The sequence below is a fragment of the Eumetopias jubatus genome, unplaced genomic scaffold (genome assembly GCF_037043125.1).
Source record: "Eumetopias jubatus isolate StellerSeaLion01/CBP00866 unplaced genomic scaffold, mEumJub1_p1.0 scaffold_16, whole genome shotgun sequence".
Classification (NCBI taxonomy): domain Eukaryota; kingdom Metazoa; phylum Chordata; class Mammalia; order Carnivora; family Otariidae; genus Eumetopias; species Eumetopias jubatus.
The window spans coordinates 56,359,934-56,381,265 of NW_028274822.1; the positions used below are offsets into that span (position 1 = coordinate 56,359,934).

Below are 21,332 nucleotides of genomic sequence, written 5' to 3' on the forward strand. Positions count from 1 at the left end.
TCAGATTTGAGAATAAACCACGGGTGAAACTTTTGAGAATGGACCACTGACCATAAAAACTAGTCTGACAATGGAAGAACAACAGCAAAAAGCCACTTTCTATTCAAACTGGAAAACTATTTACAATAAACATATATTTGGCTATAATGGAACTATTAAATACTAAATTACTAAAAAATCTTAGTTTTGAGGACCGAACATTCTTAAATTGTTGGCCTAACTGTGTCTTCTTTTTCTAGAATAAATGTTGCAACAACCATGGAATAAAAGAATCTAAAGCAATTTGCATTTGTGTGAAAATATAGCTGCAGAGGAGAACAACAACATAATAAATCACAACCTCTCTCTTACAAGAAAAACATAACGTTTAAAAAAGCCCCACTGTTAGGGCCAGGTACAATCCAAATTTATTTCTAGAATTCCAGTGTTGCATAACTAAAGTGTATTTCAATGGAGCTGAACATCAAGTTACATAATTACCAAATTACGGCATTCTATTTTGCTTTTTCAGCAAAGAACATGATGGGACTGGCTGACAGCAAGAGAAGAAAAGAATTTAAAGCAGCATATTTTGCTTATAGCAGAAAACAACTTTTATTTTAAAAGCATTTAGATGGAAGATCACAAATTTTCAGTATTTTGTCCCAAAACTAAGCAATATAAAATGGTCTTTAAAAACCTCAAATTTTGCTTGTCGTTTTTTCAAGGTATTTTTAGTTGTTTCCATTGTTTATTAAAAAAAGCTTATTCAGCAAATATTTAAGATACTTTTAAAATATCATTAGAAAATATGTATCAAATGTATATGCTTCCTTCCCACGGAGAGTAGCATAAATGTTGGGACATTCAGCTACATTTTACAGAAAATTTAGTAACAGTTGTCTACTTGTGTAGCAATAATCATAAAATAATGGAATAGATATTCCAGGAAAATACCATCTGCATTTGTTGACTTAAGTTTAAAACATCAGAAGGGTGCCTGAGTGGCTCAGTCGGTTAAGCATTCAACTCCTGATTTTGGCTCAGGTCATGATCTCACGGTTGTGAGATCAAACCCTGTGTTAGGCTCCGTGCTGGGCATGGAGGCTGCTTAAGATTCTCTCTCTCCTTCTCCCTCTGCCCATTCCCCACCTTTTGCTCTCTTAAAAAATAAATAAATAATAAATTTAAAACATCAGTAAATTAGCTGAATATTAAAAAGCTCTTATCTAAAACTTATTGGTGTATTAATAACCAGAATGAGGGATATTCATTTTAGAGCAAATGTACAATCTCCTCTAAAACATGACTTCAATGGAAGAGCACAAATGCAATCATTAGAAGATTAAACTACTCTGAGAAGAGCTCAAGCAAAGAATTATAATAAACTAAGTAGCATCTCTTATTGTCTTGTTCTCAGGGAAGGTTTACAAATTGGAAGTTGTTTTACTTAAAACAGTTTAAAAGGCAAATAAATGAGGTCAGAGATTCAGAATTTTTCTTGATGTACCTATTCAGAAATCCTAGATGACTGATAAAGTCTACAGGAGAGAATGCAACACAATGTCAATAAATGATACTATGATTATTAGACTTAAATTAATAAACCTAAAACAACTAAAGCTATCTGATAAAAACTTCTTTTAAAAGTTATTCATTGTGTACTAAAACTGTAAAAGATGGTGATGATTACCGTGACTCAACAGGGTTGCACCATCCCTGGGCTTCTTTTCTTCCTCAGCTTGCTCCTAGAACACAGAAAACGTGGCTTAGACCATATTTCTGGATAATACACCGGAAACAAACTTTTCTGTGTGCAGGAAGCCACGCCATGAAAAACACTGGAAAGACGGGGACAATACATCAGCTGCCAGTGCCCTCGGGTGGTGTGCAAACTCCAGTGGGCATGCAATGATCATTTAGACATGGGAGGCATCCTTTATTACGGTCTTAATTCTTTGTTGGCTAAAATAGGAGAGAGACTAAGGTTCAATAACAGTTAATACCGAAGTTGATAAGGGAGCCCCCCTGCTGCCTGGGGTGGCAGTCGTGCTAGAGGCAGGCTGATGGAAGAGGCAAGTCCACACCAGAGCCAAGCCCTCCAACGTCCTTCAGCCTACTGGCATCTAGGACAGTTTATTAAGGTTCAGTTAAGATTACACTATCTAATCTTAGCCAAACTAACCTGCAGAGAAGAGACAACGGACTTCAAGGGATTGCTCTGAAAAAAACCACAGACTGAATATGACAAACAGCACAAGCGCCCAACAGGAACATGGCAGAGCTTCTCTCTACAGAGCAAGCAATTCATCAGACACTCTTGTAGCAACTCTGGAAGGAAGGCTGACCACCTAACAAAGACTAAGGGGATAACTTCTTTTTGAAAGATACTCAGAGTAGCAAAGAGCTTTTGTTAATGGGTATCCAGAAATGGGTTTCATTTAAATAATTTTGTGGCCATAAACAATGTATGCCCCCTACACAAACTCTCACAATTATACATTTACAACATTTGGGAACAGTTTCCCAATTTCAGAATCCTCCAAATGAAGGGTTTCATAGGGTTTTGAACTTACTTTTTGAAATATAAATATGCAATATTTTTGATTGGTTCCCAAGAAAAACTGATTGTCATCAGAGAAGATGAAAATTCAGCAGATGAAATACATAAAAACCTTCACATAATTGATGGGAGATGCTGAGAAATGAGAGTCATGACTTAGCAGGCTTGGCGAACGATCATTTCTTCAAGTTAGTTCTATATATCTTTGGGATAGATCTTAAGCTATGACAAGTGTGCCTGATTGCCCCAGTTTTCCCCCAGACTGATCTAGTCAGTCACAGCACTGAGGTCCCACGTGTGGGGAACCCCTAAGGTCTAGACAAACAGGATACTCAGTCATCCTGGCCATGACAACCATTACAACTGAACCTAAAAAACAGACTTCAGATAACGGCAACATAAAGCTCTGAATCAAGCTTTCAAAAAAGGATAATGTATATTAATATTTTCATGAGAGCAAACTTGTAACTGTTAAAATAAATACTGTTAATTTCATTTTTATATATCACAGTTTTATAATTTCTTTTTTGGTCTGTGGCTTTGAGGTACAAAATACAATTTGTGTAATAGTAAATCATACAATTTTCAAATAAACAAGTAATCCACATATATTAAGATATGTGATTAATGTTTCTTTATTGATGGGTAAGCAAACCAGGCAACCACTTGCCGATACAGCCATATACAATTGATTGTGATAAATTCCTTGAGATGCCTTAGCTTGATGTCTTTCTATACAAATCATTTGTTTTTTGAATTTGGATGGTTCAAGGTAAAACTATACATAGAAAGAAGTAATGCAGTGAAAACTTCCCCACCCTTCCTCCTCCATCCGACCAACTCACTACCTCCACCCAGTAATCACTGTCATTAGACTGTAGTATGTCCTTGCAAGGTTTTCTTTAAAAAAATACAAAGGAACATGAATATATAATCTTATTTTCTTGCTCTGATGCATGGAGGTAGCACATAATACTGTTTTCTACCTCTCTTATTTTTACAAAATACCTCAGAGATCTTTACCAGGTTATGAAGAGCATTCTCATTCTTTCTTCATAGCTGCACAATACTACACTGAATGGATATTTCATGATTTGCATAACTGGTTCCATATTTATGGATGTTTAGGTTGTTTCTAATCTTTACTTCCAGTCATATAATGCTACAGTGAAAAACTAGCACATATGTCATTTTGCATATGTGCAAGGATATCTATGGAATAACATCTCAGAGGTCAAACTCCCATGGGATGCCTGGGTGGCTTAGTCAGTTTGGTGTCTGACTCTTCGTTTCGCCTCAGGCCATGATCTCAGGCTCATGAGATGGAGCCTTACACTGGGCTTTGCGCCCAGCATGTAGTCTGCTTGAGATTCTCTCTCTGCCCCTCCCCCTGCTCATGCTTGCTCACTGTCTCTCAAATAAATAAATAAATGTTAAAAAAAAAAAAAAGAAGTGAAACTGCTGGTCAACAGAGACTCATGTTTTCCTGCTGCTAAGCCCCACATGAGCTGCCTCACTCAACAATCCCACAAGCCTTGGATCAGAGCCTGTGTTCCTATAGCCTGTCAACAGGGTGCGTTATCAAATTTTTGGATTTTTGACAAGATGATGAGTGAAAAATATCTTACTATAGTTTTAATTTCCATTTGTTTCATTAAGACAAAACTGAAGATTACTTTGTGTATTTAAAAACCATTTGTATTTCCTTTTCTGTGAAATATCTCATTTTTTAAAGGTTCATATTTTATTTATTTTTTTAATTATTATGTTATGTTAATCGCCATACATTACATCATTAGTTTTTGATGTAGTGTTCCACCATTCATTCTTTGCACCCAGTGCTCCATGCAGAACGTCCCCTCTTTAATACCCATCAACAGGCTAACCCATCCTCCCACCCCCCTCCCCTCTAGAACCCTCAGTTTCTCAGAGTCCATCAACTCTCATGGTTCATCTACCCCTCCAATTTCCCCCCCTGCTACCTTTTTATTTTTTTATACATATAATGTATTATTTGTTTCAAAGGTACACATCTGTGAATCAGCAGTCTTCCACAATTCACAGCACTCAACATAGCACATATTCTCCCCAATGTCTATCACCCAGCCGCCCCATCCCTCCCACCCCCCACCACTCCAGCAACCCTCAGTTTATATCCTGAGATTAAGAATTCCTCATATCAGTGAGGTCATATGATACATGTCTCTCTGATTGACTTATTTCGCTCAGCACAACACTCTCCAGTTCCATCCATGTCGTTGCAAATGGCAAGATTTCATTCCTTTTGATGACTGCATAATATTCTATTGTGTACATATACCACTTCTTCTTTATCCATTCATCTGTCGATGCACATCTTAGCTCTTTCCATAGTTTGGCTATTGTGGACATTGCTGCTATAAACATTGGGATGTACGTACCCCGTCGGATCCCTACATTTGTATCTTTGGGGTACATACCCACTACTGCAACTGCTAGATCATATGGTAGCTCTATTTTCAACATTTTGAGGAACCGCTATACTGTTTTCCACAGTGGTTGCACCAGCTTGCATTCCAACCAACAGTGTAGGAGGGTTCCCCTTTCTCCACATACCCGCCAACATCTGTCATTTTCTGACTTGAATTTTAATTTTAGCCATTCTGACTGGTGTGAGGTCGTATCTCATTGAGGTTTTGATTTGGATTTCCCTGATGCCGAGCAATGTTGAACACTTTTTCATGTGTCTGTTGGCCATTTGGATGTCTTCTTTAGAAAAATGTCTGTTCATGTCTTCTGCCCACTTCTTAATTGGATCATTTGTTCTTTGGGTGTTGAGATTCATAATTTCTTTAGAGATTATGGATACTAGCCCTTTATCTGATATGTCATTTGCAAATATCTTCTCCCAGTCTGTCAGTTGTCTTTTGGTTTTTGTAGACTGTTTCTTTTGCTGTGCAAAAGCTTTTATCTTGATGAGGACAAAATAGTTCATTTTTGCACTTGCTTCTCCTGCCTTTGGTGATGTTTCTAGGAAGAAGTTGCTGTGGCTGAGGTCGAAGAGGTTGCTGCCTGTGTTCTCCTTTAGGATTTTGATGGACTCCTGTCTCACATTTAGGTCTTCAACCATTTGGAGTCTATTTTTGTGTGTGGTGTAAGGAAATGGTCCAGTTTCATTCTTCTGCATGTGCCTGTCCAATTTTCCCAACACCATTTGTTGAAGAGACTGTCTTTTTTCTATTGGACATTCTTTCCTGTTTTGTCAAAGATGAGTTGACCATAGAGTTGAGGGTCCATTTCTGGGCTCTCGATTCTGTTCCATTGATCAGTGTGTCTGTTTTGTGCCAGTACCACACTGTCTTGATGATGACAGCTTTGTAATAGAGCTGGAAGTCCGGAATCGTGATGCCGCCAGCTTTGCTTTTCTTTTTCAACATTCCTCTGGCTATTCGGGGTCTCTCCTGGTTCCATACAAATTTTAGGATTATTTATTCCATTTCTTTGAAAAAAGTGGATGGTATTTTGATGGGGATTGCATTGAATGTGTAGATTGCTCTAGGCAGCATTGACATCTTCACAATGTTTGTTCTTCCAATCCATGAGCATGGAACGTTTTTCCATTTCTTTGTGTCTTCCTCAATTTCTTTCATGAGTATTTAATACTTTTCTGAGTATAGATCCTTTGCCTCTTTGGTTAGATTTATTCCTAGGTATAGTATGTTTATGGGTGCAATTGTAAATGGGATAAACTCCTTAATTTCTGTCTCTTCTGTCTTGGTGGTGGTGTATAGGAATGCCACTGGTTTCTGTGCAATGATTTTATATCCTGCCATTTGACTGAATTCCTGTATGAGTTCTAGCAGTTTTGGGGTGGAGTCTTTTGGGTTTTTCACATAAAGTATCATATCATCTGCAAAGAGTGAGAGTTTGACTTCTTCTTTGCCGATTCGGATGCCTTTAATTTCTTTCTGTTGTCTGATTGCTGTGGCTAGGACTTCTAATACTATGTTGAATAGCAGTGGTGAGAGTGGACATCCCTGCCGTGTTCCTGACCTTAGGGGAAAAGCTCTCAGCTTTTCCCCATTGAGAATGATATTTGCTGTGGGTTTTTCATAGATGGCTTTTATGATACTGAAGTATGTACCCTCTATCACTATACTCTGAAGAGTTTTGATCAAGAAAGGATGCTGTACTTTGTCAAATGCTTTTTCTGCATCTGTTGAGAGAATCATATGGTTCTTCTTTCTTTTATTAATGTATTGTATCACGTTGATTGATTTACGGATGTTGAACCAACCTTGCAGCCCAGAGATAAATCCCACTTGGTCATAGTGAATAATCCTTTTAATGTACTGTTGGATCCTATTGGCTAGTATTTTGGTGAGAATTTTTGCATCCATGTTCATCAAGGATATGGGTCTGTAATTCTCCTTTTTGATGGGGTCTTTGTCTGGTTTCCCCGGGGATCAAGGTAATGGTGGCCTCATAAAACGAGTTTGGAAGTTTTCCTTCCATTTCTATTTTTTGGAACAGTTTCAGAAGAATAGGTATTAATTCTTCTTTAAATGTTTGGTAGAATTCTCCTGGGAAGGCATCTGGCCCTGGGCTTTTGTTTATTGGGAGATTTTTGATGACTGCTTCAATTTCCTTAGTGGTTATAGGTCTGTTGAGGTTTTCTATTTCTTCCTGGTTCAGTTTTGGTAGGTTATACATCTCTAGGAATACATCCAATTCTTCCAGACTATCTAATTTGCTGGCATATAGTAGCTCATAATATGTTCTTATAATTGTTTGTATTTCTTTGGTGTTGGTTGTGATCTCTCCTCTTTCATTCATGATTTTCATTATATGGGTCATTTCTCCTTTCTTTTTGGTAAATCTGGCCAGGGGTTTATCAATCTTATTAATTCTTTCAAAGACCCAGTTCCTAGTTTCATTGATCTGTTCTACTGTTCTTTTGGTTTCTATTTCATTGATTTCTGCTCTGATCTTTATTATTTCTCTTCTCCTGCTCGGTTTAGGCTTTATTTGCTGTTCTTTCTCCAGTTCCATTAGATGTAGGGTTAGGTTGTGTATTTGAGCCTTTCTTGTTTCCTGAGAAAGGCTTTTTTGCTATATACTTTCCTCTTAGGATTGCCTTTGCTGTATCCCAAAGATTTTGAACAGTTGTCTTTTCATTTTCATTGGTTTCCATGAATTTTTAAAATTCTTCTTTAATTTTCTGGTTGATCCATTCTTTCTTTAGTAGGATGCTCTTTAGCCTCCATGTATTTGAGTTCTTTCCGACTTTCCTCTTGTGATTGAGTTCTAGTTTCAAAGCATTGTGGTCTGAAAATATGCAGGGAATGATCACAATCTTTTGGTACCAGTTGAGGCCTGATTTGTGACCTACGATATGATCTATTCTGGAGAATGTTCCATGGGCACTAGAGAAGAATGTGTATTCCGTTGCTTTGGGATGGAATGTACTGAATATGTCTGTGAAGTCCATTTGGTCCACTGTGTCATTTAAAGTCTTTATTTCCTTGTTGATCTTTTGCTTAGATGATCTGTCCATTTCAGTGAGGGGGGTGTTAAGGTCCCCCACTATTATTGTATTGTTGTCAATGTGTGTCTTTGCTTTTGTTATTAATTGCCTTATATAATTAGCTGCTCCCTTGTTAGGGGCATAGATATTTACAATTGTTAGATCTTCTTGTTGGACAGACCCTTTAAGTAGGATATAGTGTCCTTCCACATCTCTTATTACAGTCTTTGGTTTAAAATCTAATTTGTATGATAAAAGGATTGTCACCCCAGCTTTCTTTTGGTGTCCATTAGCATGGTAAATGGTTTTCCAACCCTTCACTTTCAATCTGGTGCTGTTTTGGGTCTAAAATGAGTCTCTTGCAGACAGCATATCGATGGATCTCGTTTCTTTATCCAATCTGATAACCTGTGTCTTTTGATTGGGGCATTTAGCCCATTTACGTTTAGGGTAACTATTGAAAGATATGAATTTAGTGCCATTGTACTGCCTGTAAGGTGACTGCTACTGAATAGTGTCTGTGTTCCTTTCTGGTCTATGTTGCTTTTAGGCTCTTTGCTTAGAGGACCCCTTTCAATATTTCTTTTTTTTTTTTTTTTTTAGGTACAAGTGACAAATATATTCCTTTTTATTGTTATTAAAGTTTTCTCAAATGTAGTTCAGTAAATGAAGTATTTTATTTTATTCCACTGTTGGTCATAGTTTGAGCCCTACACACTCCCTTCCCTTTCACCTCAAAGGGAGCTCCTTTGTATGTAGCTACACACTCATCATTAGTAAAGAGATCAGGCTGGATCTGCTCCCAAATCTTCTTCTTAGGATTCAGCTCCTTGTCAGGTTCTCCAGGAAAAGCATCAAAAACAATTCTGTCTCCAGGAACAGACCCATTAGGAGGTGCCAAGATTTCAACCTTCTCAGGTGAACTAGCACACATTACCATTGCTTGAGATACTACTCCCCTCATCTTTGCAGGTTTCAGGTTACAAAGTAAAATCACCATCCGATTTTGCATCTGTTCAAGAGGAACATGATTCACCAGGCCACTGACAACTGTTCTTGGGGCTGTTTCTCCAACATCTACTTCTTCCACATATAAAGAATCTGCATCAGGGTGTTTTCTGGCTGTGATGATACAACCAACTCGAAGATCCAGATGAGAAACATCTACTGGCTTAGAGTCAGCACTTCCTGCTACTGACTGCTGTTTTTTCTCTTTTCTCTCCTTTCACTTCAATTTTCTCTTTCATCTTCTTTTCTTCCGCTCCTCCTCCTATCTGTTCTTTGGCACCAGAAGTTATAGTTGTTATTGGTCTAGACTGTATCACATTTTCAGAAACTGTGGAATTAGCTTGCAGCAGAGTACCAGATGGAAATGGTATTTGTTTCACTCCATTTTGAATTTCTGCCTGAATTAGCTCGTTTCAATTCTTCAATTTCTTTCTTTAATTTAGCATTTTCAACTCGAAGTTTCTTCTCTTCTCTCAAAGCTGCCTGCAAAATTGCTTTCTCCTTAAGAAGAGCAACTTGCTGCTTTAAATAGTCAATAATTTGATCTGCTTCTGTACCCTTCTGTTCCAGTCTCTTCAGAACAGCACCATTACTTGCCATTTTTGCCAAGAAACAGCAGAAAATCTGTCTGTCTGATTCTGGAGTTAGCTCTTTTAATGTCCAAGCTTATAATTTATGAATCGGTGGACACAACAACCTGGGGAGCCTCACCCGGGCAGCCTCAGTCCGGAGCAGTTGGGAACACGCTCCCTTTCAATATTTCTTATAGGGCTGGTTTTGTGTTTGCAAATTCCTTTAGTTTCTGTTTGTCCTGGAAGCTTTTTATCTCTCCTTCTATTTTCAATGACAGCCTAGCTGGATATAGTATTCTTGGCTGCATGTTTCTCTCATTTAGTGATCGGAATATATCAAAACAGTTCTTTCTGGCCTGCCAGGTCTCTGTGGATAGGTCTGTTGCCAATCTAATGTTTCTACCACTGTAGGTTATAGATCTCTTCTCCCGAGTTGCTTTCAGGATTTTCTCTTTGTCTCTGAGACTCGTAAGTTTTACTATTAGATGTCGGGGTGTTGGCCTATTTTTATTGATTTTGAGGGAGGTTCTCTGTGCCTCCTGGATTTTGATGCCTGTTTCCTTCCTCACATTAGGGAAGTTCTCTGCTATAATTTGCTCCAATATACCTTCTGCTCCTCTCTTTCTTTCTTCTTCTTCTGGGATCCCAATTATTCTAACATTGTTTCATCTTATGGTATCGCTTATCTCTCGAATTCTGCCCTCATGTTCCAATAGTTGTTTATCTCTCTTTTTCTCAGCTTCTTTTTTTCCATCATTTGGTCTTCTATATCACTAATCCTCTCTTCTGCCTCATTTATCCTAGCAGTTAGAGCCTCTATTTTTGATTGCACCTCATTAATAACCTTTTGGATTTCGACTTGGTTAGATTTTAGTTCTTTTATTTCTCCAGAAAAGGTTTCTCTAATAACTTCCATGCTTTTTTCAACCCCAGCTAGTATCTTTAAAATCATCATTCTGAACTCTAGTCCCGACATCGTACTAATGTCCATATTGAGTAGGTCCCTAGCAATCGGTACTGCCTCTTGTTATTTTCATTGAGGTGATTTTTTCCATCTTGTCATTTTGTCCAGAGGAGAACAGATGAATGAAAGAACAAAAGGCTAACAGGGTAACAAGTCTCCAGAAAATATACACTAAACAAATCAGAAAAGACCTGAAACCTGGAGAAAAGAAAGGGAAAGAAAGAAAAAAGAAAAAGATAAAAACAAACAAAAACAAAACTAAACCAAAAAAAAAAGAATATGATCAAATATGATCAGGCTAGCGCCTAAATCAGTGCCACACACTAGATTTTGGGTGTATTTTGGTCTGTTAGAAGAAAGTGCCTCCCAAAATTTTAAAGAAAGAAAAACTTATATATGTACAAAAATAAGGGTTAATACGATAAGAGATGGGATGTGAGTGTAAAGACGAAAATTATAAAAGATTTTATAGAAAGAACTGATAGATAAGAAGTTGGTTGAAAAAAGAAGAGGATTTAAAAAAAAAAGGCGGAGGAGAGAATGTAATCAGGCAGGAGACTAGAACAAAGCCATACACTAGAGATTTAGGGTATATTTTGATCTGTTAGAAGAAACCGTATCTCAAAATTTTAAACAGAGAACAATGTATATATATATATACCAAAAATCAGGTTAACTACTATGAAGTGATAGAATATGACTCTAAAATTGAAAAATAAAAAAGATTTTTAAAAAAGGGATTGATAAGATGTTGTTTGAAAAAGGGAAAAAGAAAAATCCAAAAAAAAAAAGAGAGAAAAGAAAATTTAAAAAATTAACTTTGCAAGACTAAAGAATCAGGGAAAAAAAAGCCATGAGTTCTATGTGCAGTATTCCCCTAGCGCTGGAGTTCTGACGTTCTCATTGATCGGTAAACTTGGTCTTGGCTGGCCGTTCTCCCTTATCTTCTGGGGGAGGGGCCTGTTGCTGTGGTTCCCAAATGTCTTTGCCGGAGGTGGAATTGCCCCGCCCTTGCCGGGTCCAGACTAAGTAATCTGCTCGGGTTTGCTCTCAGGAGCTTTAGTTCCCTGCAAGCTCTCCGTACAGCTTTGGAGGACGAGAGTGAAAATGGCGGCCTCCCAATCTCCGTCCCGAAGGAGTCACGAACTTGGGGCCCCACTCCTCAGTGTGCCCCCAGAGAAAAGCAGTCAGTCACTCCCATCTCCCTGGTCTCCGGCCACACTCCGTTCTCACAGGCCTGTGACCAAGCGTTTCTATCTCTGACACCCGACTCGGTGTGGAGTCTCCAAACCCAGCAGATCCCTGCAGTGCCCTCCCACACCACTCCTCCCGGGAGAAGAAGGGGAGTCTCCCCAGATCTGCCGTTTGTTGGGTCCCTGCTGGAGGAGCAGTGGCCTGACTGTGCCGCGGATCACAGTTTATGGCAACCCAGAGCTGAAAACCCACCCCTTGTCTCCGTCTCTGCAGCCAACTTCCCCGCTCCGATACCTGGGAGCTCTGCCGCACTCAGGCACCCCCAGTCTTTCTGTGACCCCGAGGGTCCTGAGACCACACTGTCCCGCGAGGGTTCCACCCCCAGCTTAGCCACTGGAGCGACATCCCTCAGCGGAGCCGACTTCTAAAAGTTAACGATTTTGTGCTCCGTGGCTCTATCACTTGCCAGAAGCCGCCGACGGAGGCCCCCTCCCCCACCGTCTATCCTCCCAAATATCACCTCGGATTCCTTTCTCCGCACGTCCTACCTTCCATAAAGTGGTCGCTTTTCTGTTCAGAGAGTTGCTGCTATTCTTCTCTTCGATCTCCTGTTGAGTTCGTAGGTGTTCAGAATGGTTTAATCCCTATCCAGCTGAATTCCTGGGACCAGAAGAAATCCAGGTCTCCTACTCCTCCGCCATCTTGCTCCGCACCCCCCCCCCACCGTGAAATATCTTTTTACATCCTTGGTCCATTTTCTATTGGAATGATTACTCATCTTTGGGTCTTGGTAAATTAGGGAGATTAATCTTTTGTCTACATTATGAGATGCATTATTTTTCTCCCAGTTTGTCATTTATCTTTTTTACTTTTTTATGGTATTTTTTTTAATATGCAGAGATTTTTGTTGTTTAAGAAAGGAAATTACCAAACTTTCTTTCACATCTTCTAGATTTGAATAATAGTTAGAAAATCCTTTTCTACTCCCAAATTAAAAAAACCTTCTACTTTGTTTATGTCTGTTACATTTATGGTTTATTTCTTTTTTTTTTAAAGATTTCATTTATTTATTTGACACAGAGAGATAGCCAGAGAGGGAACACAAGGAGGGGGAGTGGGAGAGGGAGAAGCAGGCCTCCCGCGGAGCAGGGAGCCCGACGTGGGGCCTGAACCCAGGACCCTGGGATCATGACCTGAGCCGAAGGCAGACGATCAACGACTGAGCCACCCAGGCGCCTATGGTTTATTTCTTATATTTGAATCTTTGATAAATCTGAATTTGAGCCAGGATATAGTGTGAAGTAAATATCCACTATTTTTGCCAGGTGGCTATTTACCTATCCTAACATGTGTGTACTATATACTAAACTCCCATGTGCATTTGTTTCTTCTTCTGGTGTTTCTCTTCTGTTTCTTTAGCTTATCTTTTCAGTTAACAGTGACACAGTGTTTTAATTATGACAACCTTGTATTTTAATATGATTCCTTAGGCTATTTCATGTTTTACACACAATAAGCGAGTTCTTTTCTGTTCAAGTTTTAGAGTCAGGCATCTGAGGGTCCAATCCCCAATCCACCTTACTAGTGGTGTGATGCTGAGCAAGTGATTTCATTTCTGTGAGCCTCAGTTTTCTAATCTGTAATTTGGAGATAATCGTAACTTCCTTACTGAATTTAGATCCATGGGTAAAGCCTTATTGCAGCACATGACACGTAGCTCCCCATGGTAGCTGTCAGGTGTTCTGCCAGATTTCACACCACCAAGAATATATCCAGACTTCATAAAAATTAAGTTAGCCTACCTATTTGTGTTTACTGATTGCAGAAACATATCTCAAATGAACAGAATCTCTGATGAAAGAAGAATTCTGAGGGGAGAGTAGAGAAAGAATCTTTAAACCCTAACCAAATTAATTACCTATTTAAAAAACATTTATTGAGGGTGCCTAGCTGGTTCAGTTGATTAAGCAGCTGCCTCTGGCTCAGGTCATGATCTTGGGGTCCTGGGATCAAGTCCTACATCGGGCTCCCTGCTCTCCCTCTGCTCCTCCCCTCTGCTTGTGCTCTCTCCCTCTCAAATAAATAAATAAAATCTTTAAAAATAAGTAAATAAATAACATTTATTGAGCAATTATTATATAACAGGAACTGCAGTGGGTTTTAGACACAAATGAAACACAACATCCAGTGTTTATGCACTGACCACCCATGATCTGATAGGAGTTTACTACTGAATGGCTGATTAAGGAAAGAATAAAGACTTAAATGTACTCTGCTGTCCCCCACTCCTTATCACATTCTCACCTCTACTGTGACAACCCTGCACTCGCGTGTTCCCCCTGCACCACTCTGGCCTCGCCTCTGCCTCCCTGCCTTCCTGCCTCTTGTGTGCAACCATCCCAGCTGCTCTCCAGAGCTTCCCTCCTGCCCACTCCTGTCCTGTTCGCTCTGACACCTACCAGACCAGACCACTCTCAGTCTCACAGACGAGATGACCAACTGATCCACACCTCCCTCCACCAGGTTGCAAAGTGCAGATCCTAAGTCCTTTGATTACCTTACAATATATGACTCCAACTTAGCTGACTAAAGCCAAAGGATCTCCTGCTGGCCTTGAAAGAGCAGGCTGCCAGGCTGTGAAAGTGCCCGTGACAAGGAACTACAGGGCCTCTTGGATCCAAGACCGTCCCTTGCTTGACAGCCAGCAAGAAAGCAGGAACCTCAGTCTTATAACTACAAGGAACAGAATTCTGTTGACAACCATATGAGCTTGAAAGAGGCCACTGAGCCCAAAAAAAGATTTCAGTCAGGCCAACACTTTGATTTTACCCTTTGAGACCCTATGCAGAAAATCCATTTAAGTCATGCCTTGATGTCTGACCTATGAAAAATGTGAGGTAATAATAAATAGCTGTTTTAAGCCACTACGTTGAAGGTAATTTGTTAAGCAGCAATAGAAAACTAATACATGCTTACTTATTCTTTAGGAGTTAACTTGGGGAGCTTTCTTTGCTCCTACTTCCTCCTCCCCTCTCCACCCATGCAAATTAGGTAACCTACTGAAGCCTGGAAATATCATTTACAAATCTCTACTATTGTACCTATCACATTGCACTACCATCATCTATCTTACTGGTCTCACCTACTTGGATGAGCTTACTGAAGGCAGACAGTATCTTAACCATCTCTCATCCCCAAATCATAACTTGGCACCTAATCTAGCTCAACAAATATTTGATGAATGAAGGTATGAATTCAAGTACTTTTCTACCTAGCCAATTTCACATCCAAGGATATCATGGATATCTTTATACAATTAACACAATAGCATCCTGATAAAACTATAATCAAGCACTTCTCAAAATTTAATATCCATATGAATCACCTGGGTATCTTGTTAAAATGCAGACCCTAATTCCACAGGTCTGGGATGGAGCCTGAGATTACCAGTTTCCAACAAGCCCCTGCTGATGCCACTGCTGAAGGTCTACGGACCACAGCATGAGCCACACAGCACCATTTACCAGGCAGGGAGTGGAAGGAGAAAAGCCATAACCCAATCCCATCTACCTCTGTTCTACTGCATGTGAAATGATGAACTGAATCGGTCTAATTTCCTAAGGCAGCTCTTTACCCCAATTTCATCCCTTTTTACCCACTCAATACACAAGAAATTTACATAATTCAAAACACCACCAGTCTCTTCTCATAAAGGTTCTACTGCAAAAACTGAAATGGTAACAAGAAATAATATTCAAGAGTTGATTACGTGAGCACAACAGTTACTGAAGCATTTTTTTAATCACTGTATCATTCAAATATAAAAAGAAATATATAATATGCTGTCACTCTGTTAGTAGATTAGGATGTTTGGTTCACACTTCTTTATTTGCTACTGAAATTCTGCCTAGATAGAAGAAACATATTCCTCTGAAAAATAACACTACCTCTCACTTCGGAGTTAAATTACCCAAACTCCTCATGTCCGTATGTTTTTTAGATGAACCAAGGTTATACATATGTAGACATACACCTGAAACATCACAATTTTGTACTTAAGAGAATGTTTCTCTTAAGATACACTGACCTCATTTTTTGGACAATTTTGTAAGTAAAAGAGGATTTAATATCATACAATAGAACAGAAAAAATGCTGAATTTCGGAGAAGGTGGCCTAAGGCCAAATCCCAACCCCACCTACAAAAGTATGTAATTGCGAACAAATGACATATATTATCTGGACCTAATTTCTCTTGTCTATAAAATAAAGGGATTGGACTAAATATTCTCCAAAGTTCCTGCTAGTTTTAACATTCTTTGCTTCTGTCTGAGCTAATTAATTATTTCATAAAGGTAATAAATCCACACTGCTATTAATGAATAGAGAGTTAATTAAAAAAAAAGAAAAGAAGGAAAAATGAGCACTTTTCCTTATCTTCCCAGACAGAACACTTAAGGAAATCAGTATGAATTGAGAAAAATAAAACCATTACTGTGATTTCTCAGGTTTCAAACTTTAGTTCTGAAAACTGAAAATAAAGCTTTAGGGGGAAAAAATAAAGAAACCCAGCACTCTGAAAAAGGGGAGATAGTGGTTCAAGGAACATAAAATAAGTCTTTGCTATGGTACATTCCATTTGCCAATTTAAAATGCATCATTTTGGAAGAGAGGATTTTAGGTGGGAAAATAACCAACAAGGCTTCATGTTCTGTTACCTCCTGGATGCATCATATACTTTTACCACAAGTTACAGTGATTTTTCTAATTAATCAGTGTCTACATTTCCCTATCTATGAATTCCAATCAAGGAAGCAAAACAAAGGCCTTTCACTCACTGATCTGTGATTAGCAATTTCAAGTCCTCACCTTGGAACTACCATATACTGCCCGTGCCTCTCTCAACCTCAGACCAGTTCCTGGAGCATAGGAGGACTATCCAGCAACCATCGGTCCTCTTCCATGAGAATAGAGGGTGACACCTATTGGTTTCATGGACTATGGGAAACACTGAAATCCCCTTTGGTAACTCCAGTAATAAACTAGCATTGGAATTTCACTTGCTGTCTCAAGTTCACTTTCCAAATTCTCTTTTTCTCTGATCCAGTGTGGGTGACAAACTAATAAAGACAAATGAAATTAACCTTTCTGATTTTAAAAAAAAAAAAAAAAAACAGGAAAGGATTGCTTTCCATTGTTCTCCTGGAATTCTGATGCAGACAGAAAGAAGGAAATGATCTCATTTTATTCAAATATTCAATAACATAATCTCTGGATGAAATCTCTCTCTAGGATTTGTATTCATCGTGTTTTTTATTTTCAGTATTTTATAATGTGACATTTTGGGGGTTTGTGGACCGGGAAACTAATTCCTAGAGATAGCCAACAACTTGCCTGGATCATGCCTTTGAAATGGAAACCAACCAATCCTGAGTCCATTCCCCCTCGCCCCTATCATGTTCCTACAGTCTGAGAGGCTATGCTCCAGTCCTAAATTTTCCCAGGGCCAGGTACCAGACAATCAGAGACATCCCCCAAGACAGAAACTAGAGAAATTATTCAAACCAGCCAATCCTAAACCTCCTTAGTTTCCTGATCCTCTTCATCCATTCATTCTTATAAAAAACACAATAAAGGCTCTTGCCCACATTTTCCCCTCAGTCTTTCTGCCCCTGAACAGGCTGGCGCTACCTGGTATAGCACTGCATGGTGTGCTGTGCTTCCCCCTTGGGAAACATGAGTAACTAATTTTTCAGTGGCAGTTGTCTATAGATCTGTTAGCCTCCCTCTACTTGAATAAAAACAAAATCCCAGGTATATTTTAAAACAGTATTGGCCAAGAACTTCCACCAAAAAGAAAAAAGCGAAAACATCTAAAATAGCTTTATAAACATCCCCTTTCTATGGTTCCCCCATATATAAATGAATTCTATTGGCTGATGCAAACTAGTATATCTGTCAAGTGTAGGGCAACAAAATGATAAAAAAAAATTAAGTACTACTGAAGATTAAGAAACTAATATAGCCCTACCCTAAATATTTTCTCAATATTTATTTAAGGATTTTACAGAAAATTTAATTACACTATGCCCAAGTCAAAGCCAACAATGGCCCCTTCCTCCAGTATATCAAGTTCAGCAGACACAATATCAAGTACAAATTCCTCTGCTCTGCCATCAAGACTCTCAAAGCTTAGCCACTCACGTCCATTCTAGTCATCTTACTATTTCATTATGTACCAAATCTCAGACTCACTGAAATGTAAAGACCCTTAAGATCTTTTAATCTAAGACTTGTTCTATAAACAAAGAAACTGAGCCCCAGTCTGGTGAAGGACTTGTCCTTGTTCATAGAGCTAATTACCACCAGAGCCAAAGACTAAAATCCAAATATTCTGACCCCCAGCCTAACACTCATTCTACAAAACTGCCAATAGCAACATCTGCTCAGTCAGACAAGTCATTATACTACCGTCATTTATCACATACACCATATTTGCTTCCAACCCCAGACTTTGCTCATGCTGCTTCCTTGGCCCAGATGATCCCTCCTCTAACCCTTCAACTTCCTTCTCTCTCAAGGCTAGTTGCCTAGATAGCACCCAGATATTAAAACACAAAGAAGTTGTATTCTCTCATATGCATCTTACCAGGTTAGATTATTTTACCAGGTTGGACTTAAGAACCATTTGTTACAACAGCATTAAATATGTGTTAGATAAACTGTATTTGTTAAGTACATTAAATAAAGCATTAAATATACACATCTTAGATACTCTCATCTTTCAAAGCCAAGACTTGAGCCCCCAATAATTCTACCTTTCTCTGAAGGCTGAATGTACCTAGGAGTACTCATGTGCATAAGCAATTAGTTGTCTCACATTATCCTATATAAGTTAGTTATTTTCTATTCAACAATAAATTTGTTTTTCAGATTTATTCAGATCCTTTAGAGAATAAATGTCTCATATTTCTATTTCTTGAAGTTTAGACTTCACTAAACAGATACAGATTCATAGATTTTAAGAGGTTCAGAGGAAGAGGAAGAATGGGAACAAATATTCATCTAGTATCAGATATTTAACACAATTATTTTATTTTTCTATAGTCAAATAAAATTTCCTTTTATTTAGGAAACTTGCATTTTTATGTAGGAAATCTGAAATTTTACAGCCTACACATGGTTTGGGGTCTCATGCCCAGAACACCCACTATGCACACAAAACACCTGTGAAATCACCTTAAAAGAAATGCTTAGTTTCCCCAATTATCATGTACCTACACCCTGCTAGTCAATTCTAACGGTGGTGAGTGGAAAAGGATAACAAATGGCACTGAAAAGGACACCTATCTTCACGTTGGATGCACGAAGAAGCATGACATGTTAAGGAATCTACCAGAGCCAGGGCAACTCCCCTCTTCAAACCTGTGGCAGCACTGTGGGCCAGCCCAGTGAATGAAGCTCATCCAAGTGACAGATGTCGGTAAACAAAAGCATCAGACGTGTAATAAAGCCTAAGCAAAAGGAACACTCATGCAGATGATGTTAGAGAGAGTATACCCTGGGGTGACCTCTCTGGAAGATGATATAAAAGTTTTATCAAGATGTTAAACGCACATATTCTTAGTATGATGAGTCTACTGATAAGATTTTATCTGTGAATCAACTACAAAAGCATACCAAAATATATGAATAAGAACATTTGGTTTTAACACAGCAGATAACAACAAAAACTAAAAATCATCTACTTGTTTAGGGAAGGGTACTATTTAAATAGATTATGGTATATTCACAGAGTGGAATACTAAGCACCACTGAAAACAGTGACATGATCTGTATGTGTTCCAAGACATACATGCTTAAGTGCAAAAAAAAAAGAAAAAAAAAGGCAAGATACAGGACAGGAAGTAGAGTATGAGCCCATTTGGGATACATGTATGCATGTAGTAGGTATTATGTATGTATGTATGTGTACATAAGGGTTTGGATATTTTAGCTTCCTATTTTTGCTTTTGATTCCTATATAGATACATGAGGAAACATAAACAGGGGTCACACCTTTAAATAAAGATTTGAGAGTGGTGCCAAGGTGGCTCAATCAGTTAAGCGTCCGACTCTAGATTTCAGCTCAGCTCATGACCTCAGGATCCTGAAATCAAGCCCTGAGTCAGACTCAGCAATGAGCGTGGAGACTGCTTAAGATTCTCTCTCTTTCTCTTTGTGCCCCTCTCCTGCTCTTTCTCACCTTCTCTTAAAAAAAATAGGTAAATAAAAGATTTGGGGATTTAGCATGTGTGTGAGTGGGTATAGTAGAGAATTTTCTTCTTATTTTCACACTATTTGTACTATTTGCACTAATAGTATAATACTAATAGTACTATTTGTACTATTTTTTTAAACTATACACCTGTATATTGAAAAAATATAAAGAAATGCTTTTGAAATTCTATGAAGAAATACATAGAAAATTCTAGTATAAGAAGACATTCGTTGACAGATATTATTATCAACATCTGGAAATTACTAGATATTGAAGATATGAAATTACTACCTCAAAAACAGATGTTTAGAAAGTACCCAATTGTTCATTAGTTTTATGTTTAATGTGCTTAATCTAGCAATGCTGTTTTGCTTAGTTGGCTGGAAATGTCACCTGTAAAATCATATGGGTAACCCAGAAAGTAAAGAATATTAGTGATATTTCAAGAAAATTTCAAACATGATTTTAGTAATGAAATTCAATCATGACTGCACCCCTCTCTCCACAGTGAATGCAGACACGGATGTAAATCAGCTTACTATATTAAACTACAAATTTAACTAATTAAAGTGGACACTGTAACTGACAACGAGCCCCTAACTGACAGTATAATGTGGAATTCATCCTAAATGTACATCTTTTCTACTATCGTATGTGAACATTCCTTAAAATAATTACATGTTCCAAGCACCTCGAAACTCAAATCGGTAGTATGGCCCTTTGAAATATCATTATCTTACTATGATCAAAGAAGTCCACTTGCCTGGAGATGCCATTAAACACCAGGAACATCATTCAACTGATACTTCTGGAAATCCAGCCACACAAGGCACCACACTCAAACAGCACCTATATTAAGTGTTGAGCACTTTTGGAGTTCAAAAATGGGAAAATCCCAACATGGAAAGGAAATAATGGTAAAGTTACTGGCATCAAGTTAGAAACCAAATTAGGCTTCAAGAGAAAACTGGGATTTGTGCCAACACAGAAAAGACAGAAGGTTGAATATTCATGTTGTAGAGCAAGATAATGGAAGTGCTGAGAAGGGACGGTAATAATTTCAGCAATTTGACCAGAAATGATACTGAGAAAAGGTAGCAAATATGTTTGGACAGGAGATGTGGTCTCCAATATTAAACTCAAAAATGTAAGAAATATGCAGCAGCCAATACTGATTAACTAGGCCTTGTTATTTCCCTTGAACAGTGGTTCTCAAACATGAGAGCATACCACAATCACCTGGAAGGCTTATGAAATGCAAACTGCTCAGCCCCAGCCCCAGCAGATC

At 38.5% G+C, this 21,332-nt stretch overlaps 1 protein-coding gene and 1 pseudogene across 1 annotated transcript in view; both read right to left on the minus strand.

Annotated features, from left to right (window-relative positions):
• The window catches only part of L3MBTL4 (L3MBTL histone methyl-lysine binding protein 4), a 411,329-nt gene that overhangs the window by 380,624 nt on the left and 9,373 nt on the right, over positions 1-21,332 (minus strand). The window contains exon 3 of the mRNA XM_028123942.2: positions 1,673-1,727. Coding sequence (XP_027979743.1) covers positions 1,673-1,727 — 55 coding nt within the window. The remainder of the gene's footprint in view (positions 1-1,672; positions 1,728-21,332) is intronic.
• LOC114224706 (aminoacyl tRNA synthase complex-interacting multifunctional protein 1 pseudogene) lies at positions 8,682-9,774 on the minus strand (annotated as a pseudogene).